The following is a 27,144-nucleotide window of genomic DNA, read 5'->3' as shown; positions in this document are numbered from 1 at the left end:
TTTGGTCCGCTGAAAACGGGTGGTTTTCAATAGTGGAGGTGCTAAGCAACATTTGACTTCAAGTCATGATGCAAAGGTCCCCTTTGGTATGGAAGTACCTTAGGGCCATAGGAAAATAATTATCCAAAGAGACGAGTTAGATCACCCTTCTTTTTTTTTTTTATAGGCGTTTTTAAATATGGCCGCCGACAATTAACCACTATTACACCAGACCCCATATCTTTGCTTCTGTTAGAGCTATAATAATAATATTGGTGTCAAAGTGTACATTTTTGGGGTCAAGGAATTCAATTAAATAGGTTTCAATGCAAAAAAACGAATACTTCATTAATTGCCATGACAGCGGTGGGTAAAATATGCAAACTTCATTAAAAAAATACGTTTTAACAGGGTAACTTAACCCCTCCCCCTCTAAAACTTGTATTTACTTTTCCCTTTGTCATGGAAGTACCTTAGGGCCATAGGAAAAAAAATATCCAAAGAGACAAGTTTGATCACCCTTCATTTTCTTTATTTAGGCGTTTTTAAAAAAAGGCTGACGACAATTAACCACTATTATACCAGACCCCATATCTTTGCTTCTGTTAGAGCTATAGTAATAATATTGGTGTTAAATTGTACATTTTTGGGGTTGAGGAATTCAATTAGATAGGTTTCAATGTAAAATACCCAATGCTTTACTAATTGCCATGACAGCGGGGGGTAAAATGTGTAAATTTCATTTGAAGAATACGTTTTAACAGGGTAACTTACCCCCCCTCCTCTAAAACTTTGATTTACTTTTCCCTTTGGTATAGAAGTACCTTAGAGCACTAAGAAAGAAATGATCCAAAGAGACAAATAAGATCACTCTTCATTTCTGAAATATATGCGTTTTTAAAAATGGCCGCCACCATTTGAAGTGATACAGCAGAACCCATATTTACTTCTGTTAAAGCTATAATGGTAAGCATTTTTAGGGTCAAGGAATCCAATTAATTAGGTTTCAAGGCAAAACAAATCCCCAATAATTTTCTTACTACCATGACAATGGGGTTGTTGTGGTAATTTGAGTCTTGCACTTGCAAATAACCAGTTCTGGCAAGTCCCTTGAAATAATTGAAATTGAAGCCATTCATCAAAGGGCAAAAGGAAGAGGGGGCTCGACTCATCATTTACAGCCTTTTCCAAATATCGCTCATAAGCCTTCATCACAAGTACAGAGCAGCTACAGACACCTGATGCATGTACCAGGTTCTGCAGATGTGGTCAACACCAATGAAAGACTGAGCTTTGCCACTAGTTGAATTACCACTATTGGTGAGAGCTGTAGTCCATCCACTGCCATTCATCCAGCCAGTCTCCAGACACACTCCAGAGCATCTTTTTTGGCAAGTGTGAATAGGGGTTGATCAGCTAACATGACTGGTGTCTGACCTGGATTTAGGTAGTTGATTGCTTGAAGGAGGACATTCATTGCATGCCAAGCCAAGCCATAGTGGGACTGGTAGGAGACTCTGTGAACAGTGGCAGTATGTATGATCTGGATGGGGGGGCTGAACAAGGCTCTGCAATGCTTGCATAATATGCACCCCATGAGATCCATTCTTCATCCTCAAGGTTGTCTTTCCCCACAAGGTGTCGGTGACTCTCTCCAACCACTGGGAGCCTTCTTCAAGTATGTTGCTGAGAGGACAAGAGGCTGGCTGAGGATAACTGTTTGTATTAAGGGCAGGAACATCAGTTTGGAGTGAAACATCCAGATCCATTGTTGTGTAGAAAGCTGGAAAGGATTGTACATGCTTCTTCCCCATCTTAGCTGGAACTAGGATGTTAGTGAGATTGGCTGTTTGTTGGTCATCTGACGGGAAGTGCTGCTGAATGCTTATGCATGTCCCGTGGAGGGCTGATTTTGCTGTTGTTAACGATGGGTTGAGGTCAATGTTGTCAAAACCACCATTAGTGAAGACACCCTTAACTGCCTGAGGTGGGACCACCACACCAATCTGCTCCCACTGATTGATCACTGTACTCAATGTTTTCAAGCGATCACATGATACACCATACCTCGCTTATGCATGGTATCCACCTGGTGTTTACTGCCAGTATGCAGGTGCAGATTCATTGCCAGATACAGTGAAGCTGTGGTTCCCTTTCTCTTATGTGACAACTAACACTACGGACATTGCTTGGATCTGCATTTCACAGAGTTGTAAATGATTTGCTGCCCAATTGATGTAGCAACCTGGCACTTCTCTGGTTCAGGGGCTGGCTGGTCAATACCTTATCCATCCAGAAGCATCTTTAGGAAAATTGCAGCAGGGGAGGGATTGAATCAGGAGGCTGTGAAGGAACCTGTAAATTATTGTTTCATCGGAAGATATTCTTCCCGGAGGATTTTAGCTGCTTTGAAGATGATGGAGACATCAGTAAATGTGTTGCTTTTCATGCCAACAACAGCTTTCAGGTCATCATCAGCCACGATCTAGTCGCACAGATCTGATGTCAATATCCTCTCGAAGGCGCGTGGTGTTACATTTAATAATAATTGATTGACTCAAACAATTCATTGAGGACATGTGCTCTGATGACCTGTGTTGCCTTATTTTCTGTCGTGTCACAACGGCGGTTTCTGCTTTTCTATAGAGCCTAGTCAGGCATGCACGATGATGCATTGCCTCCATAGCTACCATGTCACCAGCAGCTTGTTTAGCTAACAGACACTTGTCACCCAGCACCTGAGCACATTATTTCACTTTTCGATCCAAGAAACACGGTGTGGTTTATTCACATGAGGATGATGATGAGCATGAGAGTATAGCCTGTGCAGTGAACTTGCCACCACCATTCATGCACTGTGTTTTTACTGGGCTCACAGACTCTTCATGTCTTCTTCTTGCTCTGTCCACTTTTTGATCAATAATGGCACAGTTAACATAAAAAACATTCTGTATTCAATGAGAAAGTAATACAAACCTCAAATTGAACCTCAAAGTGTCTCAAATTTTCTGTCACCTCTGATTTAATCAAATTGTCGCAGTCCCTTGTGCAGAATTTATGTTTTGTGGCAGCAACAGGTGTAACTCTCAGGTGATAGCAGTCAGACATATACACTTGCAGTCAGACAGACACTAATCTCTCAAGACAGATTCAGAGCTCTGCAGCTGAATCTGTCGGGAGCTCCTGATACAACGTGTATAGTTAGGAATGTTAGGAATGTAAACAAAGACACGTAGACCGGAAGTGGAGGGCTGAGGGCGGACCTAATGGCCACCATCCTGTTATCCACATTCTATTGGGAGGTCCCCCCCAGAGTCAAATATTAAGGAAAAAAATAGCAGAGGGTGCTGTTTTTTCCTTTTTTTGACTGGGTTCCTAGATTGGACAGACACACATAAAGCATATGGCATGTGCATAAGAGGTTGTACTTCTTAACGTTTTTTTTATAGGGGGAACATTTTAATGTCACTTATTTTGTTGATGAAATGTGCATATTTTACCCCCATTGTGAGGGTAATGAGAAAACTATTGGGTTTTTTAGTCTTGGAACCTATGTAATTGTATTCCTTGGCTCCAGAAATGTACACTTTGACACCAATATTATCATCATAGCCCTAACAGAAGCAAAGATATGGGCTATGCTGTATTGCTGTAAATGGTGGCGGCCATTTTTTAAAACACAAATACTTTAGAAATGACGTCTTATCTAGTTTGTGTCTTTGGATAATTTATTTCCTATTCCCCTAAGGTACTTCCATGCTAAAGGGAAAACTAAATTAAAGTTTTAGAGGGGAAACAAATGGAAAGTTACCCGTTATTTACGTATTTTTCTAATAAAATGTGCATATTTTACCCCTGTTTTCAATGGCAATAAGAAAATTATTGTTTTTTTTTTGCCTGGAAACCTTTTTTTACTCTATAATTTTTATCCCACGATTTTGTAACCCACATTTTTTCACCCAGTGCCAATTGCCTATGTAATCCTGGGCACTACCTACCCTCTGCCAGCCTAGGGAGAGCCCAGGCTGAAGCTCATGCCTCCTTCAATGCATGAGGAGCAAGCAGGCCGCTTCTTATCACCCGACAGGGGGGAGTTTCCCTGGTTGGACATAGCGCGTGGAAGGAACACGTTATTCCAACCAGTTCCCTTCTCCTCCATCAGGCGCCCCGGCTGACCAGGGGGAGGCAGTATAGTGACCAGGATTACCTGGTTGCCTGGAAACCTATTGATTTGGATTATTTGACCCCAAAAATGTACACTTTGACACCAATAATAGTATTATAGCTTTAACAGAAGCAAAGATATTGGTTCTGCTGTATTGCTGTAAATGGTGGCGGCCATTTTTTAAAAACGTGTATATTTCAGAAATGAAGGGTGATCTAACTCGTCTCTTTGGATAAATGTTTTCCTATGGCCCTAAGGTACTTCCATGCCAAAGAGGAAACTAAATTAAGGTTTTAGAGTGGGGAAAAATGGAAAGTTACCCTGTTAAAACAACATTTTCCAATGACATTAGCATATTTTAGCCCTGTTTTCATGGCATTGAGAAAATATTATTATTTTTTTGCCTTGAAACCTATTGAATTGGATTACTTGACCCCAAAAATGTACACTTTGACACCAATATTATTATTATAGCTTTAACAGAAGCAAAGATATCGGTTCTGCTGTATTGCTGTAAATGGTGGCGGCCATTTTTAAAAACGTGTATATTTCAGAATTGAAGGGTGATCTATCTCGTCTCTTTGGATAAATGTTTTCCTATGGCCCTAAGGTACTTCCATACCAAAGGGGACCTTTGCATCATGACTTGAAGTCAACAGCCTATTTTTTGGTCCTAACACCTCCACTACAATGCAAGTTTTTCTGAAAATCCCGAAGCGGATGGCTTCCTGTTTTTTTGGAAGGACGTCACATCCGACTGCTTCTTCTCTGAGTGACGATCGATCATTCCAAAGCTGTGTTAGGTCGCCCCTTGTGGATTTTTTTGTTTTTTTGGAAAGAACGCATCAGTGCGATCTTGGCCATCAAGTGATGCATTTGAAAGAACGCATCAATGCGATCTTGGCAATCAATGTGTTAATGGATTAAGTGGTCCGAACACTTAGAGATTTTCTAGCTGGCCCCTGATCCAGAAAAGGTTGGGAAACACTAGCTCTTTCCAACTTTTCTTTCAGTTCGGCTGATGCAACTCTTCCGCCGTAGGTGAATTTGCTTGCGTGATATTTCCTCCCAGAACGTCAATTTTGGAATCGGCCAAATCTCTGTAATTGGTTCACAAATGACAGGGTCAAGTCTCTCGTTAGGTGTTTCGGAGTGCTCTCACAAACACGCTTTCTTTGATTGCTACCAATTAAGCGTGATACATTTCTAAGATAAAGTCCGTAATGGCTCTTTAATCCATTAAGAGCGGGAAAGCATCTGTGCCATTTTAAGATTTCTTTGGCTATTCAAAAATATCAGATCTACAAGCTCATAGCGCTATGAGCTTGTATATCTGCTATGTTTTGAAAAATCGTGACAATTTGTGCAAATCTTTGAAAATATATATATATTTCAAGTGAACATTTTTAACTCCAATATTTGCTTCTGGGGGCTCCCTGGAACAAAACATTTTCAGATGGGGGTCCGTGGCCAAATACATAACATTGATACAACATGATAGGATTTAGAAAACATGTTTAGCTAAGTATTTGGCCGTGGACCCCCATCTCAAAATATTTAGTTCCAGGGACCCCCCAGAAGCAAAGATTTGAGTTAAAAATGTCCGCTTAAAAAAAAAATATATATATTCAAAGATTTGCACAAATTTTCACGATTTTTCAAAAATAGCAGATCCACAAGCTCATAGCGCGGCACTCGGTGCCGCGCTATGAGCTTGTAGATCTGCTATTTTTGAATAGCCAAAGAAATATTAAGATGACACAGATGCCTTCCCGGGCTTAGTGGGTTAAGATGCACGAGTCCCATTCCAAATCCCAAGCATCTGGTTAAGCTGATTTCAAGGGGATAAAAAAACGGCTTCACTCATCCTAATTAGTGATGATGATGATGATGATGATGATGATGATGATGATGATACGAACCTGTGATAATGACGAGAAGGTATTAACAGGAAGGTTTTCTATTCCTCACATCAAGGAGGTTTGAAGCTGCACTCTGTATCTTTCCCCGTCGCACCCTGGATTTGAACCCATGCAGGTGATCTCCTGCGCGAGAGCTGACGGACGTATAGCTTTCCCAGAGTATGATATCTTGATATGTTTGAATAGTAGCTGTACTAGGTGATAGTATACCTGCCCAGAGGCTTGCTCGAGGGTCAAACAACCAGCGACAGCTGTCATTTATTATGACAGTGGTTCCCAACCTTTTTGAGCTTGAGAGTCGAGACCCAAGAGAGAAATTTGATGTCTCCCCGCCCGGGACCCAAACTAGTGAAAATAAGCTGATCTGCAAGCTCTCACAAGCTCACACAACATGTCACAATGTGACACGTTCTCTAGTTTTGTGTGTGTGTGTGTGTGTGTGTGTGTGTGTGTGTGTGTGTGTGTGTGTGTGTGTGTGTGTGTGTGTGTGTGTGTGTGTGTGTGTGTGTGTGTGTGTGTGTGTGTGTGTGTGTGTGTGTGTGTGTGTGTGTGTGTGTGAGTGCGCGCGTATATGTTTGTATGTATATACATACACTTTATGTCATCAAATTATTTGCTCAGGAATGGGACAAAAACACGAATTCAAGGTTTCATGGGGTGATTGATAGAAAACTGTTCCTTTTTTAATTCATGAAAAATAAAGGTTTTTGAAATTTTTTTTACCCAAAAAAGAAAAACACTGTAAAAGGGGGATATTTACTCACAACCCATAAAAATGAGTCCGCGACCCACAGATTGGGTCCTGCCCCACGGTTTGTGAAACACTGATACTATAGTACACATAGAGTGAAAAATATGGACGCTGTGATGGTGTCACTGTCTCTCTTCAGAGAGGAAGGATAAGCCGTGACTCCTGGCTCTATAAAGGCAGCCATTATCTCTGCTCACTTCTCCCTTTGTTCAGAGAGACACTTTAACCCTTTACGACCGGGAAAGCATCATTTGTGTCATGTTCAGATGTCTTTGGGCTATTTTTTGAAAAAACTTGATTTGAATTAATTGAATTTGTGCAGATCTTTGATATATATATATATATATATATATATATATATATATATATATATATATATATATATATATATATATATATATATATATATATATATATATATATATATATATATATATATATATATAAGTGAACATTTTAACTCAAATATTTGCTTCTGGGGGATTCTACAAATGTCTTCTAAATTCAGAAAAAATATAGAAATTATGCTTCTATAATTTCAGTAGTCCTCAAACTTTTTTCATATCAAGGACCCCCAAACTGATATGTATTTGTCCCTCAAAATATGTTGTTCCAGGGACCCCCCAGAAGCAAAGATTTGAGTTAAAAATGTTGGCTAAAAATAAATATATATATATTCAAGGATTTGCACACATTTTCAAGCTTTTTCAAAAATAGCAGATCTCTCATAGCGTGGTGATCGGTGCCTCGCCACGAGCTTGTAGATCTGCTATTTTTGAATAGCTCAAAGAAATGTTAAAATGACACACAGATGCATTCCCGTCTCTTAATGGGTTAAAGTCTGTCTCATTCAGACAGAGTTTAGCTCTCACACAATGGGCCCGATATGAGGGTGAGCAGCTCGCCATACTGTGTTTGTATGGATGCACGCACGTACACACACATGTGCGTGTGCGTGTGCACACACACACACACACACACACACACACACACACACACACACACACACACACACACACACACACACACACACACACACACACACACACACACACACATACAGTACACACACCAGTGGTGGACAAAGTACAAAACTGTTTTTCTTACATACAAGTATCGATACTGCAGTGTAGAAATGCTCTGTTACAAGTAAAAGTCCGGAATTCCAAATGTACTTGAGTAAAAGTACAAAAAGTATGGGCATCAAAATGTACTAAAGTACCAAATGTAAAAGTACTACTTATACAGACTGTCCTATTTCAAGTTTTCAATTGTATAGAAAATCTTTTGAAAATAGCCGATCTACAAGCTCACAATGTGTCGCCATGCGACGCATTGTGAGCTTGTAGATCGGCTATTATATTTTCAAATGGCCAAAATGTGTATATGTATGTTCTTCCATAAAGTACAGTGAGAAAAGGATATTAGATATCTTTCCTTTTCCTATGATGCAACCCCCCCCCCCCCCTCTTTCTCTCTCTCTCTCTCTCTCTCTCTCTCTCTCTCTGTCTCTCTGTCTGTTTCATATGATCTCAGAGTCTTAATGGTTTCAGTTAATCTGATTACATAACGGTCACTTTCAGTGCAGATCAATCCATGTTCGCCTAATGAGACTAAGTAGTGCTATATGCACACGCACGCACACACACACACGTGCACGCACGTTTGTATTACTATACTTGTTAGGACATCAACATTTTAGGATGGCAATTTTACGAATGGCATTTAAAATATGATGTTTAGCTGACTCTAAAGCCATAAAATAGCAGATCTGCATGCGTCTATGCAAATACCCGAGCACGCAAGTGGCACCACACAAGAGCAGCTCAGATCCACGTCATCGAAGATGGCACATCTACAAAAAACTAAGCATTGTGAGCTTGTAGATTTGCTATTTTGCGATGCCTGACACAATGCACATCAGTGTTGATTTTTCTCAGCGATTTTCGATGTAGTTTTAGTCATAGTGTTTTGAATAAAATTCCATTTAGTTTTAGTAATTTTTTAGTCATCTGAAATGTTTTAGTGCTAGTCTAGTTTTAGTCGACTAAATATCATATGATTTTAGTCGACTAAATCTACAGTTGATTTAGTCGAATGTAATGTATTTTGCCCGGTACCTTGATGGCGTCGTAATGGCTGATTTTACACATGGTTGCGTGTTGAAAATAGCAGATCTACAAGCTCACAACGCGTCGCGCTGCGACGCGTTGTGAGCTTGTAGATCTGCTATTTTCAGAGAGCAACACTCGAGCGCAACCAAACATAAAATGACTTGTCTTTTAGTTCTACTGGATCTCTTCTCCACTAGCATTTCAGTCTAGTTTTTATTTGTTTGACGAAATTGTCAATATATTTAGTCTTAGTTTTAGTCATCAACCAAGCATAAATGTGGCATAAAGATATACTTGCCATAACACAGACAGAAAGGGTCAGGCTGTGTCAGGTACTGTAGGCCTGTCACAGTTATTACATAATCGCAATTATTTGAGATCATCGCAATTATCTGAGCTAATCATCATAATCGCTTCCATGTTGAGAATGGTTCATACCCTTTTGAAACGTTTAAAAAAATTGTGGAATCAGCAGATCTACAAGCTCACAACGCGTCAGGCGTCACCATGCGACACGTAAAAAGTTTGAGATCCATTGCTCTAGATCAGGGGTGATGCAACTTTGATGATGGAGAGGACCAATTTCCACTCTCACTCCAAAGGGCCACGTTGCATATACTTTCGGGCCATTCTATGTCAAACAAAAGTAGCAAAAATAGCCGATCTACAAGCCCAAAACGCGTCGCACCGCGACGCGTTTTGGGCTTGTAGATCTGCTACTTTTCCTATTTTTGAATTGGAATCCTGTTATTTTTTATTTTGTTACTTTTGAATTGGAATCATGAAAAGTAACATTTTTATTTAATTTCAAATGCATTTAGTTATACTTATGTTAACTTTATGAACTTACAAATACATTGGACATAAAAAAAGACAATAACATTGTAATACTAGTCATTAAGCTACTAATATAGACTGAAGTAATTAAAGCGGGTCATGTTTGTATGTTTGGAATTGTAACAGCTGAAATCAATAATATATCACTATTCCGATATTAACTTGCGGGTCGCATTAAGTGAATGTGGGGGCCGCCAGTTGCCCATGTATACAGTATGCTCTAGATAAAGTGCTTCAGGTGCTTTTTAAAAGCGTCTACACTATTGCACAATTATTGAACCTGCCCAGCGGCCCGCAGAGCTATGTTTGTAGTGTTAAGGAGGTGGATAGATTCAGAATAATGAGTTATTCTGGAAGCTGGATGTTCTGTTCTTCACCCATTCAAATCCGGGAAAAGCAGATCTACAAGCTCATAGCGCTATGAGCTTGTAGATCTGCTATTTTTGAAAAAGAAAACGTGAAAATGTATGCAAATCTTTGAATATAATATTCATATATTTTTTAAGCAAACATTTTTAAATCATAACGAAAAAACATCACATGGATGCACCTGGGACGTATCATCAGTGTTGTAGGATGGGGTCATAGGATGTTTCGGGTCTCGCAACATACACCCTCGCCCAGGTGACCCAGCCAGGGTTGATCAAGCCCCGACTTACGTTCCAGGTAGCTACCCACGGTCAGTCCTAAATAGGGAAAGACAGGGCCACTCAATACGCTTGTCCGAAACTACTCTGCCAGGAATGGGGGAGAGGAGAGGCTCTGGTACGTGGAGGGGCTAGGCTCTGTGGATGGCCTCCTGGCCGGGCTCCTCCTCCGTCTCACCAGGTCGAGGACCTTAGCGTTGCACCAGACTCCCCCGCTCCAAACATTTCATTCTGGTGTGATGGTGTCTTGGCCCGTGGTGGTACTGCAGGCTCCTTTTTGCGGCTTGCTTGAATGGCCCTCCTAAAGGCCTCACCGTGGATTTGTTGGGCTTCTTCCTCACGGAAGACACAGACTGGGGCGCCAATCAAATCTTTGCTTCTGGGGATTCTACAAATGTCTTCTAAATCCTAATAGTTTTTTTTTAATAAACTTATATTGCTATATATCAGTGGTTCTCAAACTGTTCATGTCAAGGACCACCCAAAATGATATGTGTTTATAAAAATATATATAAAAATGGCAGATCTACAAGCTCATAGCGCGGCACTCGGTGCCGCGCTATGAGCTTGTAGATCTGCTGTTTTTGAATAGCAAGATGTACTTGCCATAACATAGACAGACAGTGTCAGGTGCATTGTACTTACAGTACATTACCATGGGTTGAAAAATAGACTTGGTCACATTCTGTCTCCCTTTGTGGTATAATACAAAAAAAAGTTAAAATAACTGTGCATTTTAGTCACGGTGTGACCTCTGGCTGTGTTCTCGGAGGACAGTCACACTAAAAATAGGCGTACAAAAGACACCTCCTGGCATGCAGGATTGATGTTCCTTTCATCGTTTTTTTTATTTCAGCAACTTCACAAACCTCAGCTTTTAAAACTCCTCAACTTTTCTACTGGAATGCAGTATTCCTTAGAAGAGTGGCCTCAGGCTGCTTGTTGAGGTGCTGGCATTGCTGGATAAGATTCAATATTATTTTATTATTGCCATATCGACATGCAAATGTCGACAAGCTCATAGCGCGGCACTCGGAGCCGCGCTATATGAGCTTGTGATCAAATCTAAGTTTTTCAAATTGAACATAAAATCTCAGATCAACAAGCTCACAATGTGCCACGTTGTGAGCTTGTAGATCTGCTGTTTTCACTACTTCTTAATTTTTTTGTAATTCATTTTGTAAAAACAAATGGGATGGGATGGGTCCCGACCCCAAAACCTGCCATTGGTTAGGCTCTAATTAGTATCAAACATGCAGTAACAGTTATTCATCTCATCAAGCAGGTTAGGTTCAGTATCCAGTGTGAGATGATTTGTTAGTTTCATAGTTAGTTGGTTGTTCATTGAAATTCCTGCCACAGCTCTCTACTGTAACCCTAGCTTGTCTTGTTACTCTGTTTTAGCTTTTCTTTGTCGCCTTTTGAAACTCATACTTATGAAGATTCTCTTTTTTTTTGTCACCTGATTTGAAAGCATTCTCTTCTCCCTTACACAGCGTGTAATGTCTCTCTACTCAACCATGGCTTATTATAACTATAAACCATCACAGACTCTAATTTGATGTAAGGCGTGAGATCACATCCATAGAAGAGTCCAGATCATCATTTAGCTCCTTTTTAATACTTTCCAGTCAGCTGCAGCAAGACAGTCACTGAGCATATCTGTAGCTTGGAGGGGGGGGGGGTTGTTTGACAGTCCTCTTGGGGGCGGGGTCATTGTTTGACAGTCCTCTTGGCTCTTGCACAGTAAGATGGCTTTCAGTGTGGGCCGATAGATATTGTGGTCTTGTGGTATTGTGGTCTTATTCTCCAAGGGGAGCTCTCGTTACAGAGGCAAATATTGCACTTTTACTCCACTACAATTATTTGAAAACGTTGGTTATTAGTTACTTTGCAGATATCAATTATTACATTATAAAACATACATTAACCACTTTAGCCCTATTTTATACCCGGGCTATTTGAAAATAGACGATCTACAAGCTCACAACGCGTCGCATCGCGACGCGTTGTGAGCTTGTAGATCTGCTATTTACAAACATTTTAGTACTTTTACTTTTGGTACTTTTAAGTACATTTTGATACCAATACTTTTGTACTTTTTTCTCAAGTCATTTTGGAATTCCGGTCTTTTAGTTGTAAACGGAGTACTTCTACATTGCAGTATTGATACTTTTACTTAACCCATTTAGTACTTTTTCCACCACTGATTAACAGCAAGTTAAAAACATCTCCCTCATCGTTAGGCAATTAGGGAACGGGCACACACACACACACACAGTCAAAGTTTTAGCAGTGGAAAAGTACTGCTTCAAAACAAATCAAAGCCTAGTCTGTTAAAAAAAACAGAAAGCTGCCAAAAGACTGATGCTGTGGGAGAATTTGTTGCGAGTTTAGATCAGATCCATTTGTCTACTCCCCCCCCCCCCCCCCCCCCCCCCCCCCGCCCCCCGGGCTGTGCTCTGTGACAACCAGCAAATGGAAAGTGAAAGAAAGTAGTCTAGAGAGTGTGTGGGATGTGAATAGTTATCATTGCCTTTTAGATGCGTGATTATCTGCACATGATCTGTGTGTGTGTGTGTGTGTGTGTGTGTGTGTGTGTGTGTGTGTGTGTGTGTGTGTGTGTGTGTGTGTGTGTGTGTGTGTGTGTGTGTGTGTGTGTGTGTGTGTGTGTGTGTGTGTGTGTGTGTGTGTGTGTGTGTGTGTGTGTGTGTGTGTGTGTGTGTGCGCGTGCGCGCGCGTGTGTATGTGTGTGTGTGTGTGCAGAGGGAAGCAGATGGTCATGCTCTAGAGCAGGTGGGTCATGGGACAGCTTAGTTAGACATGAAACCACCGCTCAGCGGTTAGAATGTGAGAACGTCTCCTCTCCAACATTCGTCACTGTCACTGGTATGCAGTACATAGTCTGACCTGCTCCACTGCGGGTCTCATCCTTTACTGTTGAGGACAGGCACCCAGGCAACAGAGACATACAAGAGTCTCATCCTTTACTGTTGAGGACAGGCACCCAGGCAACAGAGACATACAAGAGTCTCATCCTTTACTGTTGAGGACAGGCACCCAGGCAACAGAGACATACAAGAGTCTCATCCTTTACTGTTGAGGACAGGCACCCAGGCAACAGAGACATACAAGAGTCTCATCCTTTACTGTTGAGGACAGGCACCCAGGCAACAGAGACATACAAGAGTCTCATCCTTTACTGTTGAGGACAGGCACCCAGGCAACAGAGACAAAAGTTTGTGAACCACTGACATAGTAACATAAGTTTTTTTCAAAACACAGTTTTTAGAAGACATTCTAAAAACAGACATTTTGTAGAATCGGCCTCAGGTCTTAATGGGTTAAGGTGGCAGAGCGACACAAAGACATAGAGACAGGGCTCTGTCTTTGTTGCTAGGGTCAGGGTTCAATTCACTTGATATCCCCCCCACTGTTTATTAATGTGTATGGCCGTTGGAGATGCCCATGGACAGATTCTGGCTACCAGGGATCCCTGGGTTGGGACCCCAATGTACAAATTACTAAAATGTTGCTTTTACTAAAGTTTAAAACTGAAATACATGGGACCCTCCTATATATTGTAGCTATCTGACTAACAACAATGTCTGACAACAGAGTTGACAATTATTTTTAAAGAGGTGGTGCCATGGTTTTGCACTTTTTCTGTTTTTCATGTGTCTATGAGGTTACTGTTTATTAATGTGTATGGCCGTTGGAGATGCCCATGGACAGATTCTGGCTACCAGGGATCCCTGGGTTGGGACCCCAATGTACAAATTACTAAAATGTTGCTTTTACTAAAGTTTAAAACTGAAATACATGGGACCCTCCTATATATTGTAGCTATCTGACTAACAACAATGTCTGACAACAGAGTTGACAATTATTTTTAAAGAGGTGGTGCCATGGTTTTGCACTTTTTCTGTTTTTCATGTGTCTATGAGGTTGATAGAACTTCATTAAGCCCCCTGGTGGTGTTTTTATGGTGTTTTATGTCTTCTCTGACTATTTTGAGTTTCTACCTGGAGGCCCAAACCTTGAGGGTCAAACGTGCCAATAGAAAAACAGCGCTTTAGTGACACAGTAAAAATATTCCCTCCCCCTCATTATCATAACACAACAGTTGTGGGCATGAGGAGGAGGAGGTACTAGGACAGGTGGGTGGTGCTAAGGTGGTGGAGGAGGTGCTAAGGTGAGAACCAGGTATACCTAATGAACTGCAGGCGTGGCCATAGAAAAACATAATTTTAACACTTACTGTACACTTTTTTGAAAAAAAATCTTCCTCCTAGTATAACCATAAAACACCTGATAATTATGTTTTGGGGCGGGGGGATCACTGAAAATCACGGCACCTCGTCTTTAAGATTCTTATTTATTTATTAATAATCCATCCATTCATCTTCAACCGCTTATCCGGAGTCGGAGCAGAGAGCTCCAGCCTTCCCTCTCCTGAGCAACATGAGCCACTTCCTCCTGGGGGATCCCGAGGCGTTCCCAGGCCAGTGTGGAGATGTAATCCCCCCCCCCCCCATCTGGCCACGGGGTCTCTTCCCAGTGGGGCGTGCAGCGAGGACCTCCTTAGGGAGACGCTCGGGAGGCATCCGTACTAGATGCCCGAACCACCTAAGCTGGCTCCTTTCCAAGTCAAGTAGCAGCGGCTCTACTCCGAGTCTCTCTCTCGGGTGACTGAACTTCTCACCCTATCTCTAAGGCAGGGGTCTTCAACGTTTTCAGGCCAAGGACCCCCTAGCTGAGAGAGAGATGAAGCAGAGACCCCCCTCTATATCGTATAAAATTGTGTTTCAGATTCAACATTTTTTGTTTCACGTGGTCTGCTCTTTTTTCCCTCTACACCTATGCCTCTTTGCCAAAAATAGCCGATCTACAAGCTCACGAGGCGTTGTGAGCTTGTAGAGCGGCTATTTTTGGCTAAAGTTCTCCTGCAGAAAAGGGATGCTAGGGTTCAAGTTTAAGGTACAATTAAAAATCCTATCACACAAAGATTTGGCGGACCCCGTGTAGTAACTCTGAGGACCCCCTAGGGGTCCCGGACCCCCTGTTGAAGAACCCTGCTCTAAGGGAGATGCCAGCCACCCGTCTGAGAAAATTAATTACGTCCGCTTGTATCCGTGACCTTACTCTTTCGGTCATGTAAACACTGTAGGCTATAGATTGTGAATCATGTATGGCTTTCTGTCTATAGCTTGAGGTGCTCTCTTGAACTTGGCCACTCGGCATTAGATAATTGGCCCAGGGGCTCTGTGAGTCTTAATCCATCCCTGGGGGTTGTTATCCTTGCTTCTGGTCCGACTGAATTAATAAATACATGCATTTCCTTTTGGTTACTGTAGACCGTCTAGATGTGTTTGTAATATCACAATTTAACAATTTGATTAAACATTTATGTCAACCACATTAACGACGCTGGCATCCCAATTTTGGACAATTTATTTCCAAAATGTGTGAAAGAAAAATAAATCTATTTTGTTTAAATAAACAAGCAAACAAACAAACACAAAAGGGAACAAACATAGCACTTCACAACAGATCATGCATCGTGATGCATTGTGAGCTTGTAGATGAGCTATTTTGGCTATTTGTCGTACAAAGAAGAATGGAGCCTATAAGTAGTTAAGAACTTGTCACGACCTCTGTTCTTTTTGAGAGTGTGTCACACTCTCTAAGAAACACCCTGTCCATTTGTGGGGTGTGTTTAGACTGAATTGTGGGCGTGCACTTCATATATATATATATATACGGTGGGGGCGTGGCTGTGGGAAGGGGGCGTGTTTGGTAAAAAAGGCTCTGCGACACGTCATGATTGGTTGCCATGTCTGCTTATTGTAAGTGACATTGCCCTTGTTTTTCTGTGCAGGTGCTTGTAAAGACTGGTGCTAGCGGTTTGTCCCCGTTTCTAAAACGTTGTTGATATTTGGTATGAGTTATTGGTTGATATATTGATATATTTCACACACACACTCTCACATTGGATAAGCTATCCAATTAATTATTTTATTTTTTTACAAATTGATCCGTGGGTCGGGGTATTCATCAAAGACGGAAAGAGAGCGAGGGAGGGAGAGAGAGTTGGAGACAGAATGGGAGGAGAGAAGAGAGAAGGAATACAGGGAGCTGAGAGATGAAAGCAGCGGATGCACTCTAATGTTACATTTACTTAACTCAATCCCTGCCAATCACGCATAAATGTGATCTATTAAATAGCGCACTTGGCCGCCAAGATCGCATAAATGTGTTCTATTGAAAAATGTAACTTTTTTTTCAATTTGACCCAAAGACCAAGGAGATATGATTTTTCGAAGATTTAGACTCCCATCCACTTCCTTGTTAACTCAAAACTTAAAAATTCTGTATCTCGGCTCCTGAGTACTTTTGTTTTTTCAATGAAAAATCTCTGGCAGAAAACAGCAAAAAATCTGAAATAATTCTGTCAGTCATTCAGTTAAGTGTGTGTGTGTGTGTGTGTGTGTGTGTGTGTGTGTGTGTGTGTGTGTGTGTGTGTGTGTGTGTGTGTGTGTGTGTGTGTGTGTTTGCATGCACAGTGGTGGAAAAAAAATAAAATAGAAATACTCTGTTACAAGTAAAAGTCCGGAATTCAGAATTTGTAAAAGTACAAAAGTATTAGCATCAAAGTACTTAAGTACTAAAAGTAAAAGTACTAATTTTGCACAATGTCCCATTGAACAAGTTTTCAGATGTCTAAAATATCATTTGAAAATTACCCAGAGGTGAATCGGAAAATAACTTTCCGATTCACCTCTGTGTTGTAGATTGGATATTTTCAAATAAAAGTTTTTTTAATTCAACATATATTTAGATTTTTCGATTAAAAATGTTTTTTTTTATTCAAAATCGAAAATTAAAAAGACAGCTCTCACCTAACTAAGCTTCAGCACCATGGACAGCTCTATACCTATAGACACATAACTAAGCTTCAGCACCATGGACAGCTCTATACCTATAGACACATAACTAAGCTTCAGCACCATGGACAGCTCTATACCTATAGACACATAACTAAGCTTCAGCACCATGGACAGCTCTATACCTATAGACACATAACTAAGCTTCAGCACCATGGACAGCTCTATACCTATAGACACAGAACTAAGCTTCAGCACCATGGACAGCTCTATACCTATAGACACATAACTAAGCTTCAGCACCATGGACAGCTCTATACCTATAGACACATAACTAAGCTTCAGCACCATGGACAGCTCTATACATATAGACACATAACTAAGCTTCAGCACCATGGACAGCTCTATACCTATAGACACATAACTAAGCTTCAGCACCATGGACAGCTCTATACCTATAGACACAGAACTAAGCTTCAGCACCATTACGGCTCTAGCAGTGATTCTCAACCATTTTAATTCCAAGGACCCCCAGTTTGACATGCATTAGGGCTACGGACCCCCATTTAACACATCCACTGCCAGAGGTTAATCTCATAATGTACTCACCAGTGCCAAGGTTTTATTGTTGTTTTTTGTTTTTTTCACGTCGCCAAAATCCTTTAGAATGCGCGATGCACTGTTGGTAAACATCGTGCACATGTCCCTGTGTCTACTAGTGCAGACCACGTGTCAAACGGGGCATCCATGTTGTAGTTAGAACGGTTTATGTTAAACAGTGATGACCGAGGAGAAAAAACTACAAGGGAGAAAATGGCGTTTTTGTTTGCGCTTTAGAATGGAGGCCGACGGGAACGGCAAAACCGGATCGGAAATAGTTCCGTTCCGGTGGTGTTACACTGAAAATGGTCCGTGTAGAAAATTGAAAAAAAAAATGTTTTTGAAAAAAAGGAAAAAGCACCCGGACCGTAGCACTACGGTCTCGGCACTTAACAGTTGGATTTAATGGACCGTAGGACTACGTTCTTGGCGTTTAATGTGTTAATGGCATTTATATCTCTGGGACCCCAATTTATATAGTAAAATCTATGTTAATTTAACTCCATTTGGTTCCATTTGTACACTCTCAGAGTTACAGACCCGTATGGGTCCATTTGTTTCCTACTATCCATCATTTAGCTGGGGACCCCCTGGAACTCCCTCAAGGACCCCTGGGGGTCCCCGGACCCCACTTTGAGAACCAACGGTTTAACCCATTTAGACCGGAAAATAATATGTCATTTTTAGGTTTCTTTGGTTATACAAAAAATAGCAGAGCTACAAGCTCATAGCGTGGCACCTGGTATATATATATATATATATACACACACACACACACACACACACACACACACACACACACACACACACACACACACATAGAATTTTCTTTTCTTTTCTTTGCTTCTGGGGGATTCTACAAATGTCTTCTAAATCCTAACAGTTTTTTTTTTTTTTAAACGTATGTTTCTATATTCACGTCAAGGACCCCCAAAATTATATTCATTTGGCCGCGGACCCCCATCTCAAAATACTTTGTAATAGGGACCCCCAGAAGCAAAGCTTTACGGCCGGGAGTGAATCCTAGTTCTGTAAAAAGTTGGTGTTGGTTTGCAGCGTGAGAAAATCAATCAATGAGAGGGAAAAGAAAGAAGGAAAAGAAGCAGAGCCTGGAGTTTTTTGAAAAAAAAAATCAATATTGGAGTTGTGAGTGTGTGGATTAATGAGGGCTGTCCTCTGCTCCTGTGTCTCTGTAGGTGATCTACGCTCTCAACACCAAAAATGATGAACACGAAGAGGAGATAGACTCTCTCAAAGAGGCCCATGAAGACGAGGTAACACCCCCCCCCCCCTCCCAAAAAACAGAATCCCCATAAACTTTAGTGTTGCCAATTACTCTTGCCCCCCCTTCCTCCTACTTTGGTCGTTGTGCCAATTAATTCCTCCGACTTTTCCTGCAGTGCGGAAGTGCCCCGAGACGGCACCAGATGACTGGAAGGGTAATCAAATATTTGACGTTTGGTCACATTTATCCCCAGAAGTCACTATAGGCCGTTTGGGGAGTGAGAGTGTGTTGTTCTTTCATTTTTTAAAAACTTTTCTTTATTGAAGTTTCACAATGAAATGATTGCACTTGACATAATACAAAAATCTTCATAAAAGACGTACATTTATACGTAGAGAAAAATTAAAGACGAAAACAACCAAACAAATAAAATGAAATACAATACATAAACATAACCTTTATGGGGGTGCACATCTAACCTTCTCTCTTCTATAGTTTCACATATCTCCTTTTTTGAATATATACATTAACCACTTTTCCCATCTTTTCTGAAAGAGATCTTTCCTTATTTTCAGTTTGAATGTTAATTTGAATATTGTCCAAGATGGTTCTCCACTGCTTCTTGTCCGGTATGTCAGTCTTGAGCCAGTTCCTAGTAATAGCCTTTTCCCCTGCTGCCAGGAAGATCTTGACTAGGTAAAGAGTGTGTTGTTATTTCACCTCCCTTTCCGAGGAAAAGGTTGTACGTCGGAAGGAGCACGTATTGGGGCTTCTACAAATGGCTTCTAAATCAGTAGTTCTCAAACTTTTTCGTAAATCAAAATTATTCGAAGATTTTTCAAACACTTTTGAGATTTGAAAAAAAAAAACAGCAGATGTACAAGCTTGCAGCGCGGCACAACGTGACGTGCCGTGAGCTTATATATCTGCTATTTTTGAATAGCCAACGGGTTAATTTATTGCTCTTTCTGAGGAACTTGCCCAACCCTGGCAGTGTTCATTTTGTCCTCAACCTTTTCAGCCCAAGGACCCCTTAGATGAGAGGGAGATGAAGCAGGGACCCCCTCTATATTGTATGAAATTGTGTTTCAGATTAAACTTTTTTTGTTTACTTGTTCTGCTCTTTTTTTCCCTCTACACCTATACCCTAAAAATAGCAGATCTACAAGCTCACAACGGCGTTGTGAGCTTGTAGATCTGCTATTTTTGGTTAAAGTTCTCCTCAGAAAAGGGATGCTAGGGTTCAAGTGGTTAATGTAAAAAAAAAAAATCATATCACACAAAGATTTGGTGGACCCCCTGTAGTAACTCTGAGGACCCCCTAGGGGTCCCGGACCCCCTGTTGAAGACCCCTGCTCTAAAACTATGACTAAAAGTTTTTGTCGACTACCTTTTTTTCCACTGACAGAAAATTAAATAAAAACTAAGCCATGATGACTAAAACTATGACTAAATGTACTGACAATTTCATCGACAAATAAAAGCAATAAAAGCAGACAAACATTTTTAGGGAGGTACTAGTGGAGAAGAGATCCAGTAGAACTAAGACAAGTCATGCTATGCTTGGTGTCACGCTCCAGAAATAGCCGATTTACAAGCTCATGTGAGCTTGATCAGCCGTTTTTGTCTCGCAGCCAAGCATGTATCAGGCATTACTATCAAGGCCTGACAACAAACATTTTAGTCGACTAAATCAACTGTAGATTTAGCTGCTAACTAAAACTAGACTCAAAGTAAAGGTTTCTGATGACTAAAATATGACGAAAACTAAATGGACTTTTATTCAAAAGACTATGATCAACATTTGCTGTCAAAATTAACACTGGTATTTTCACCCCCGCGCTTCCTTTTAATAAACCATGTTAATGTCACATTGTGCTGTGTCGTGTCTTAACACTGACACCTTGAAGTGATTATTCTGATGGAGAAATGCAGTCACAGACTTAATTACAGCTTAGCGCTGAATTCGGCTGCGAGTTGTTAGTGTTACTTGGCTAAAACGAGCGTTGGTTGTCAGTTTCAGGGTGTTTTTGTCAGTGGTGTAAGTACATGTACTCAAGTACTGTACTTAAGTACACTTTTGTACTTTTACTCAAGTACATTTTGATTACCAGACTTTTACTTGTAACAGAGCATTTCTACACTGCAGTGTTGATACTTTTACTTAAGTAAAAACCACCACTGGTTTATTGTCACATTTCCTCATTTGTCTCTTTTCGACTGTGAGTTCTGTCTTTTCTATCACGGTCCCGTTGCCGCTAAAAAAAAAAAAGCGTTTCCACCGTGCCAGGAAACAGCAGTGTGCCAACTCATTTATGTTTTTTTCCTCTATGATGCTATACCACAGGACTTACTAATAATAACCCATGTATTTGTGTATATTTTTGTGTTTAATTGGGTCTTGCTGTACAGTAGCAGCAGGATAATCTCCTTGGGATTCATGAAAATAGTAGAACAACAGTTTCATACATATTCCTCTCCTAACTATAGTTAGGATTTGCTCCTGCAATATAAATGTAATACTGTACGCCCCCAGGGCCCTTACGGTCTTACTACTGTAGACTCTGTAGCCTTTAATAAATCAATATCTGTTTTTCTCTTTTAGACACTTATTTCTCTTTCTTAGTGACCAGCCAAGTCACCTTTCTTGTATGGGAAGAAGCAACACATTCTCACACATACACATACTGTAGGCGTCATTTATTGCCGCTCTGTCATTTTCAGTCCTTAAAGGGGAATTTTGGACCACGGTTTTCTTACCTTTTCTGTGACATTAGAACAATGTCATAACTCCATACCGGGTCCGCCACAGCTAAAAACGAGCGCCAATAGGCCTTGCGCTAGATCGCATATTTTGCTAGCTTTTTTGTTTGTTTTGTTGGTGAGATCTGACGTTCACAGTGACACTATGCAACGTGATTGTCTTGAATGCGCCCCACCGGAGTTTTCTTCCGGTGGTCAAAACCGTGGTCCAAAATTCCCCTTCAATGCATCACTAAAGGACTTCTATAGAACTACAAAAACTACAACGCACGTATTGGAGCTTCAAATACTACTCAAATCAGGGAACTGACTTGCTGCCTCTGTGGCTTACCTGGTAGCGGCGCTTAGCTAGTTACCCGCAACCTCCCTTCATCGAATCCCACCGGAGGAATGACTTTTTTTTTTCTCTCTCTCCGCACAGTTCTTGTGAGGTTAGGGTTAGGGTTAGAACGGAAACGACGGAAACGTTGCCAAGTCCGCTTCGGCCGACTCGGCGCCGTTCGAGATATTTTCCCGAGAGGGACACAATCGTATCTCACGTCCCCCGAGGCGTCAAACGTCTGCCGTTTGGTCAAATCCGTCCCAAGCCGTCGCCCGTTTGCCGTCTTGGGAGTGAGACATTTTTATTTATTTATTTGGGACGCAATGATTAACCTATTAAGACCTGGAACGCATCTGTGTCACTTTAGATTTCGTTGGCTATTCAAAAATAGCAGATCTACAAGCTCATAGCGCGGCACCGAGTGCCGCGCTATGAGCTTGTAGATCTGCTATTTTTGAAAAATATTGAAAACATTTTTTTTTTTTCCCAAAAACTGTTAAAGTGCTTAACACACACTAACTCCTGTTTCCCTTTATCGTGTGTGTGTATGTTTTCACGTTCCAGGTTCAACACATCGTCACGGAGACCCGCGACAAGATCATGCAGTACAAGAGCAAGATGGCCGACGAGGCGGACCTGCGGCGCCGTCTGGCCAGCCTGGAGGAGTCTGTGGAACTCCACGAACACATGAAGAGACAGGTCCTCCTTCACTGTTAAACTACTGTCCTTTACTGTTAAACTACTGTCCTTTACTGTCAAACTACACACACTACATGAAGAGACAGGTCCTCCTTCACTGTTAAACTACTGTCCTTTACTGTCAAACTACACACACTACATGACGAGACAGGTCCTCCTTCACTGTTAAACTACTGTCCTTTACTGTCAAACTACACACTACATGAATAGACAGTCCTCCATACTGTTAAACTACTGTCCTTTACTGTCAAACTACACACACTACCTGAAGAGACAGGTCCTCCATACTGTTAAACTATTGTCCTTTACTGTTAAATGACTGTCCTTTACTGTTTAACGACTGTCCTTTACTGTCAAACTACTGTCCTTTACTGTTAAACTACTGTCCTTTACTGTTAAACTACTGTCCTTTACTGTCAAACTACTGTCCTTTACTGTTAAACTACTGTCCTTTACTGTTAAGCTACTGTACTGTCCTTTACTGTTAAACTACTGTCCTTTACTGTTAAACTACTGTCCTTTACTGTTAAACTACTGTCCTTTACTGTTAAACTACTGTCCTTTACTGTCAAACTACTGTCCTTTACTGTTAAACTACACACACACACACATGAAGAGACAGGTTTTCCTTTACTGTCAAACTACTGTCCTTTACTGTTAAACTACACACACACACACACACACACACACACACACACACACACACACACACACACACACACACACACACACACACACACACACACACACACACACACACACACACACACACACACACACACACACACACACTACATGTTATGAAGAGACAGGTCTTTACTGTTAAACTACTGTACACACACTACATGAAGAGACAGGTCTTTACTGTTAAACTACACACACTACATGAAGAGACAGGTCTTTCCTATTAAACTACACACACTACATGAAGAGACAGGTCTTTACTGTTAAAACTACTGTCCTTTACTGTTAAACTACACACACACACACACACACACACACACACACACACACACATGAAGAGACAGGTCAAACTACTATCAAACTACACAAACTACAAAAAGACAGGTCCTCCACTGTCCTTTACTGTCAAACTACACAAACAGAAAAGGTAGAGAACCACTGGTCTACTCTTAGTAGTTTATTATGTTGTCCTGTATTCACTGCTGGTGATTAATTTCTGTGACGGTCATTTACAGCATGAAGAGGAGAAGCTTCGTTTAATTTATCTTGGTTTCAGCCCATTCAATCAGGGAACGCATCTGTGTCTCTTCAGATTTATTTGGATATCAAAGAAATAGCAGATAATCTGCTATTTTAGAAAAATCATGATTCTTTTTTTTAGCAAATCTTTGAATATATTTATTTATATATTTAAGCGAACATTTGTAACTCAAATATTTGCTTTTGGGGGGTCCCTAGAACAACACATTTTGAGATGGGGGGGGGGGGGGGGGTCCGCGGCCAAATGCATATCATTTTGGGGGTCCTTGACATGGAAAAGTTGGAGCACCACTGATATAGAAACATACTGTTAGGATTTAGAAAACATTTTTAGGTAATGTATTTGGCCGCGGACCCCCATCTCATAAATATGTTGTTCCAGGGACCCCCATCTCAAAAATATGTTGTTCCAGGGACCCCCACAGAAGCAAATATAGGAGTTCAAAATGTTCGCTTTTTAAAAAAAAATCATTATATTCAAAGATTTGCACGAATGTTCACGATAAAACAAAACAAATTAGCAGATCTACAAGCTCATATTGCCGCGCTATGAGCGTGTAGATCTGCTATTTTTGCATAGCCAAATAAATCTAAAAATGACACAGATGCTTTCCCGGTCTTAATGGATTAATTTCTTTGAGGGTCATTCACAGTATGACGAGGAGAGGCTTAATTTAATTCAGCTTGGTTTTTAACATGATATAATTAGTTCTGCATGGTTTGTTTGAGTCAGGGACATGGACTTGGATGGCATTCAGCCGTCTGTCTTATTTGGCTATAGTAGCTTCATCGTTATAATGTTTTTGAGGAATTTTAAAGCCTGAGTTAATACTCGGTTGCTCATGGTGTCGTGCACCGAAAATAGCTGATCTACAAGCTCTAACTAACGTAGCTTGACCTGCCTTTATAGTGGAGGAAAATAAATAAGTGTGACGTTGGATTTCTTTGGCTATTCAAAAATACCAGATATACAAGCTCATAGCGTGGCACCGAGTGCCGCGCTATGAGCTTGTAGATCTGCTATTTTTGAAAAATCTTGAAAAAAAATGTTTAGATTTTTTTTCAAAAACTGTTAGGATTTAGATTTTTTTAAAGAATGGCCTCAGGTCTTAGTGGGTTAAAGTGCTCAACACGCACTAAAATAAATAATTGATACGTTGGCTGCACACGTCGCTAATAATGGATAGCGGTGAGAAAGATACTGAGGTTCACCTGTAAAAACGCTTTGAAAAAAAACGGTCAAACAAAATATAACTAAACATAATATTGAACAGATCTCCAAGACTTGATACGACTTCATGCATAATCATTGTATTGACATCCCACTGTACTAATTAATTTAGTAGATTATTAGATATACAAGCTCATAGCCTGGCACCAAGTGCGGCGCTATGAGCTTGTATGTAGATCTGCTATTCATGAAATCTTTTGCAAAATCTTTGAATATATATATATTTTTAAGCGAACATTTGAAACTCAAATCTTTGCTTCTAGGGGTCCCTGGAACTAGATATTTTGAGATGGGGGTCTGCGGCCAAATACATATAATTTTGGGGGTCCTTGACATTTAGCATAATATTGAACAGATCTCCAAGACAGCCTCTCACGACTTCATGCATAATCATTTCATTGACATCCCACTGTCGTTAGCATGACTAGCAATTCAGGGGCTAACTAGTTCGGCTAACAAGTAGGGCTGTATCAGTTATTCGAACTAATTGATTTAGTAGATTACTAGATCTACAAGCTCATAGCATGGCACCGAGTGCGGCGCTATGAGCTTGTATCTGCTATTTTGGAAAAATCATGAACATTTTAGCAAATCTTTGAATGTATATATATATATTTTTTTTAAAATCTTTGCTTCTGGGGGTCCCTGGAACTAAATATTTTGAGATGGGGGTCCGTGGCCAAATACATTGTTTGGGGGTCTTTGACATTTAGCGTAATATTGAACAGATCTTCAAGACATTGTCATTTTATTGACATCAAACTGTCGTTAGCATGACTAGAAATCCAGGGGCCAACTAGTTTAGCTAACAAGTAGGGCTGCATCAGTTATTCGAACTAATTGATTTAGTAGATTTTTAAAAATCGCTAATTTGGTTAAAATAATATATTAAAATAATCTATGCCCATAAGGCAAGTTATGGGTATCGGTATCGGGAAGGAAAAGCTGGTATCGTTACATCTCTAGCTCTCACAACAATGGCTGTAAATGATAGATTCGGACTGAAATGCTGACTTAGCGTTCATTGTCACGGTAGTGTATGTACTGTAAATGCAGAATTTGTGCGCACCGTGCAGATCTAGTTTTAAGATGACGATCGCCCTTGGCTGAAACATGTTGGAATGTATTTTTAATGACTCGACATGAATTCCTAATAAGGTTTGCTCCTTTTTTTTGACAGTATACCCATTGTTCTGTTCCCTCTTTGTTTCATTTCCGTTTCCAATTCTAAAGATATATGGGTAAAAAAAAGAAAATGCAAACGTTTGCTTATGTTGAGACTTATTTGCATTACTAAGCTCCTTGTCTGAGGGAAATTTAAGTCGGTAGAACTTTGGTTTTCTTCGTCATTACTATTACTTGCAAGAAAACGGTACATTATATGCCTGCTGTAGACTAGTTTTGTTAGGTTTACTGTGTGTGTGTGTGTGTGTGTGTGTGTGTGTGTGTGTGTGTGTGTGTGTGTGTGTGTGTGTGTGTGTGTGTGTGTGTGTGTGTGTGTGTGTGTGTGTGTGTGTGTGTGTGTGTCAAAATGAACATAAAGTACTAAAATGTTTGAAAATAGCCGATCTACAAGCTCACAGCGCGTAGTGATGCGACACATTGTGAGCTTGTAGATCGGCTATTTTCAAATAGCATAGGTATAAAATAAGGCTAAAGTGGTTAATGTATGTCTTATAACGTAATCCTTTATATATGCAAAGTAACTAGTAACTAAAGTTTTCAAATAATTGTAGTGAAGTAAAAGTACAATATTTGCCTCTGAGATGTAGTGGAGT

General features: G+C 40.6%; 1 protein-coding gene across 1 annotated transcript in view; it reads left to right on the top strand.

The window, feature by feature from the left end:
* Positions 1-27,144, top strand: part of fam184aa (family with sequence similarity 184 member Aa) — a 133,783-nt gene that overhangs the window by 11,745 nt on the left and 94,894 nt on the right. The window contains exons 2-3 of the mRNA XM_084050553.1: positions 19,099-19,176; positions 22,777-22,911. Coding sequence (XP_083906679.1) covers positions 19,099-19,176; positions 22,777-22,911 — 213 coding nt within the window. The remainder of the gene's footprint in view (positions 1-19,098; positions 19,177-22,776; positions 22,912-27,144) is intronic.

The sequence above is a fragment of the Gymnoscopelus microlampas genome (genome assembly GCF_963454915.1).
Source record: "Gymnoscopelus microlampas genome assembly, chromosome: 24".
In the NCBI taxonomy this organism is placed as follows: Eukaryota; Metazoa; Chordata; class Actinopteri; order Myctophiformes; family Myctophidae; genus Gymnoscopelus; species Gymnoscopelus microlampas.
Note: the sequence above shows the minus strand (reverse complement) of the source record. Positions and strands in the feature narration are given on the sequence as shown.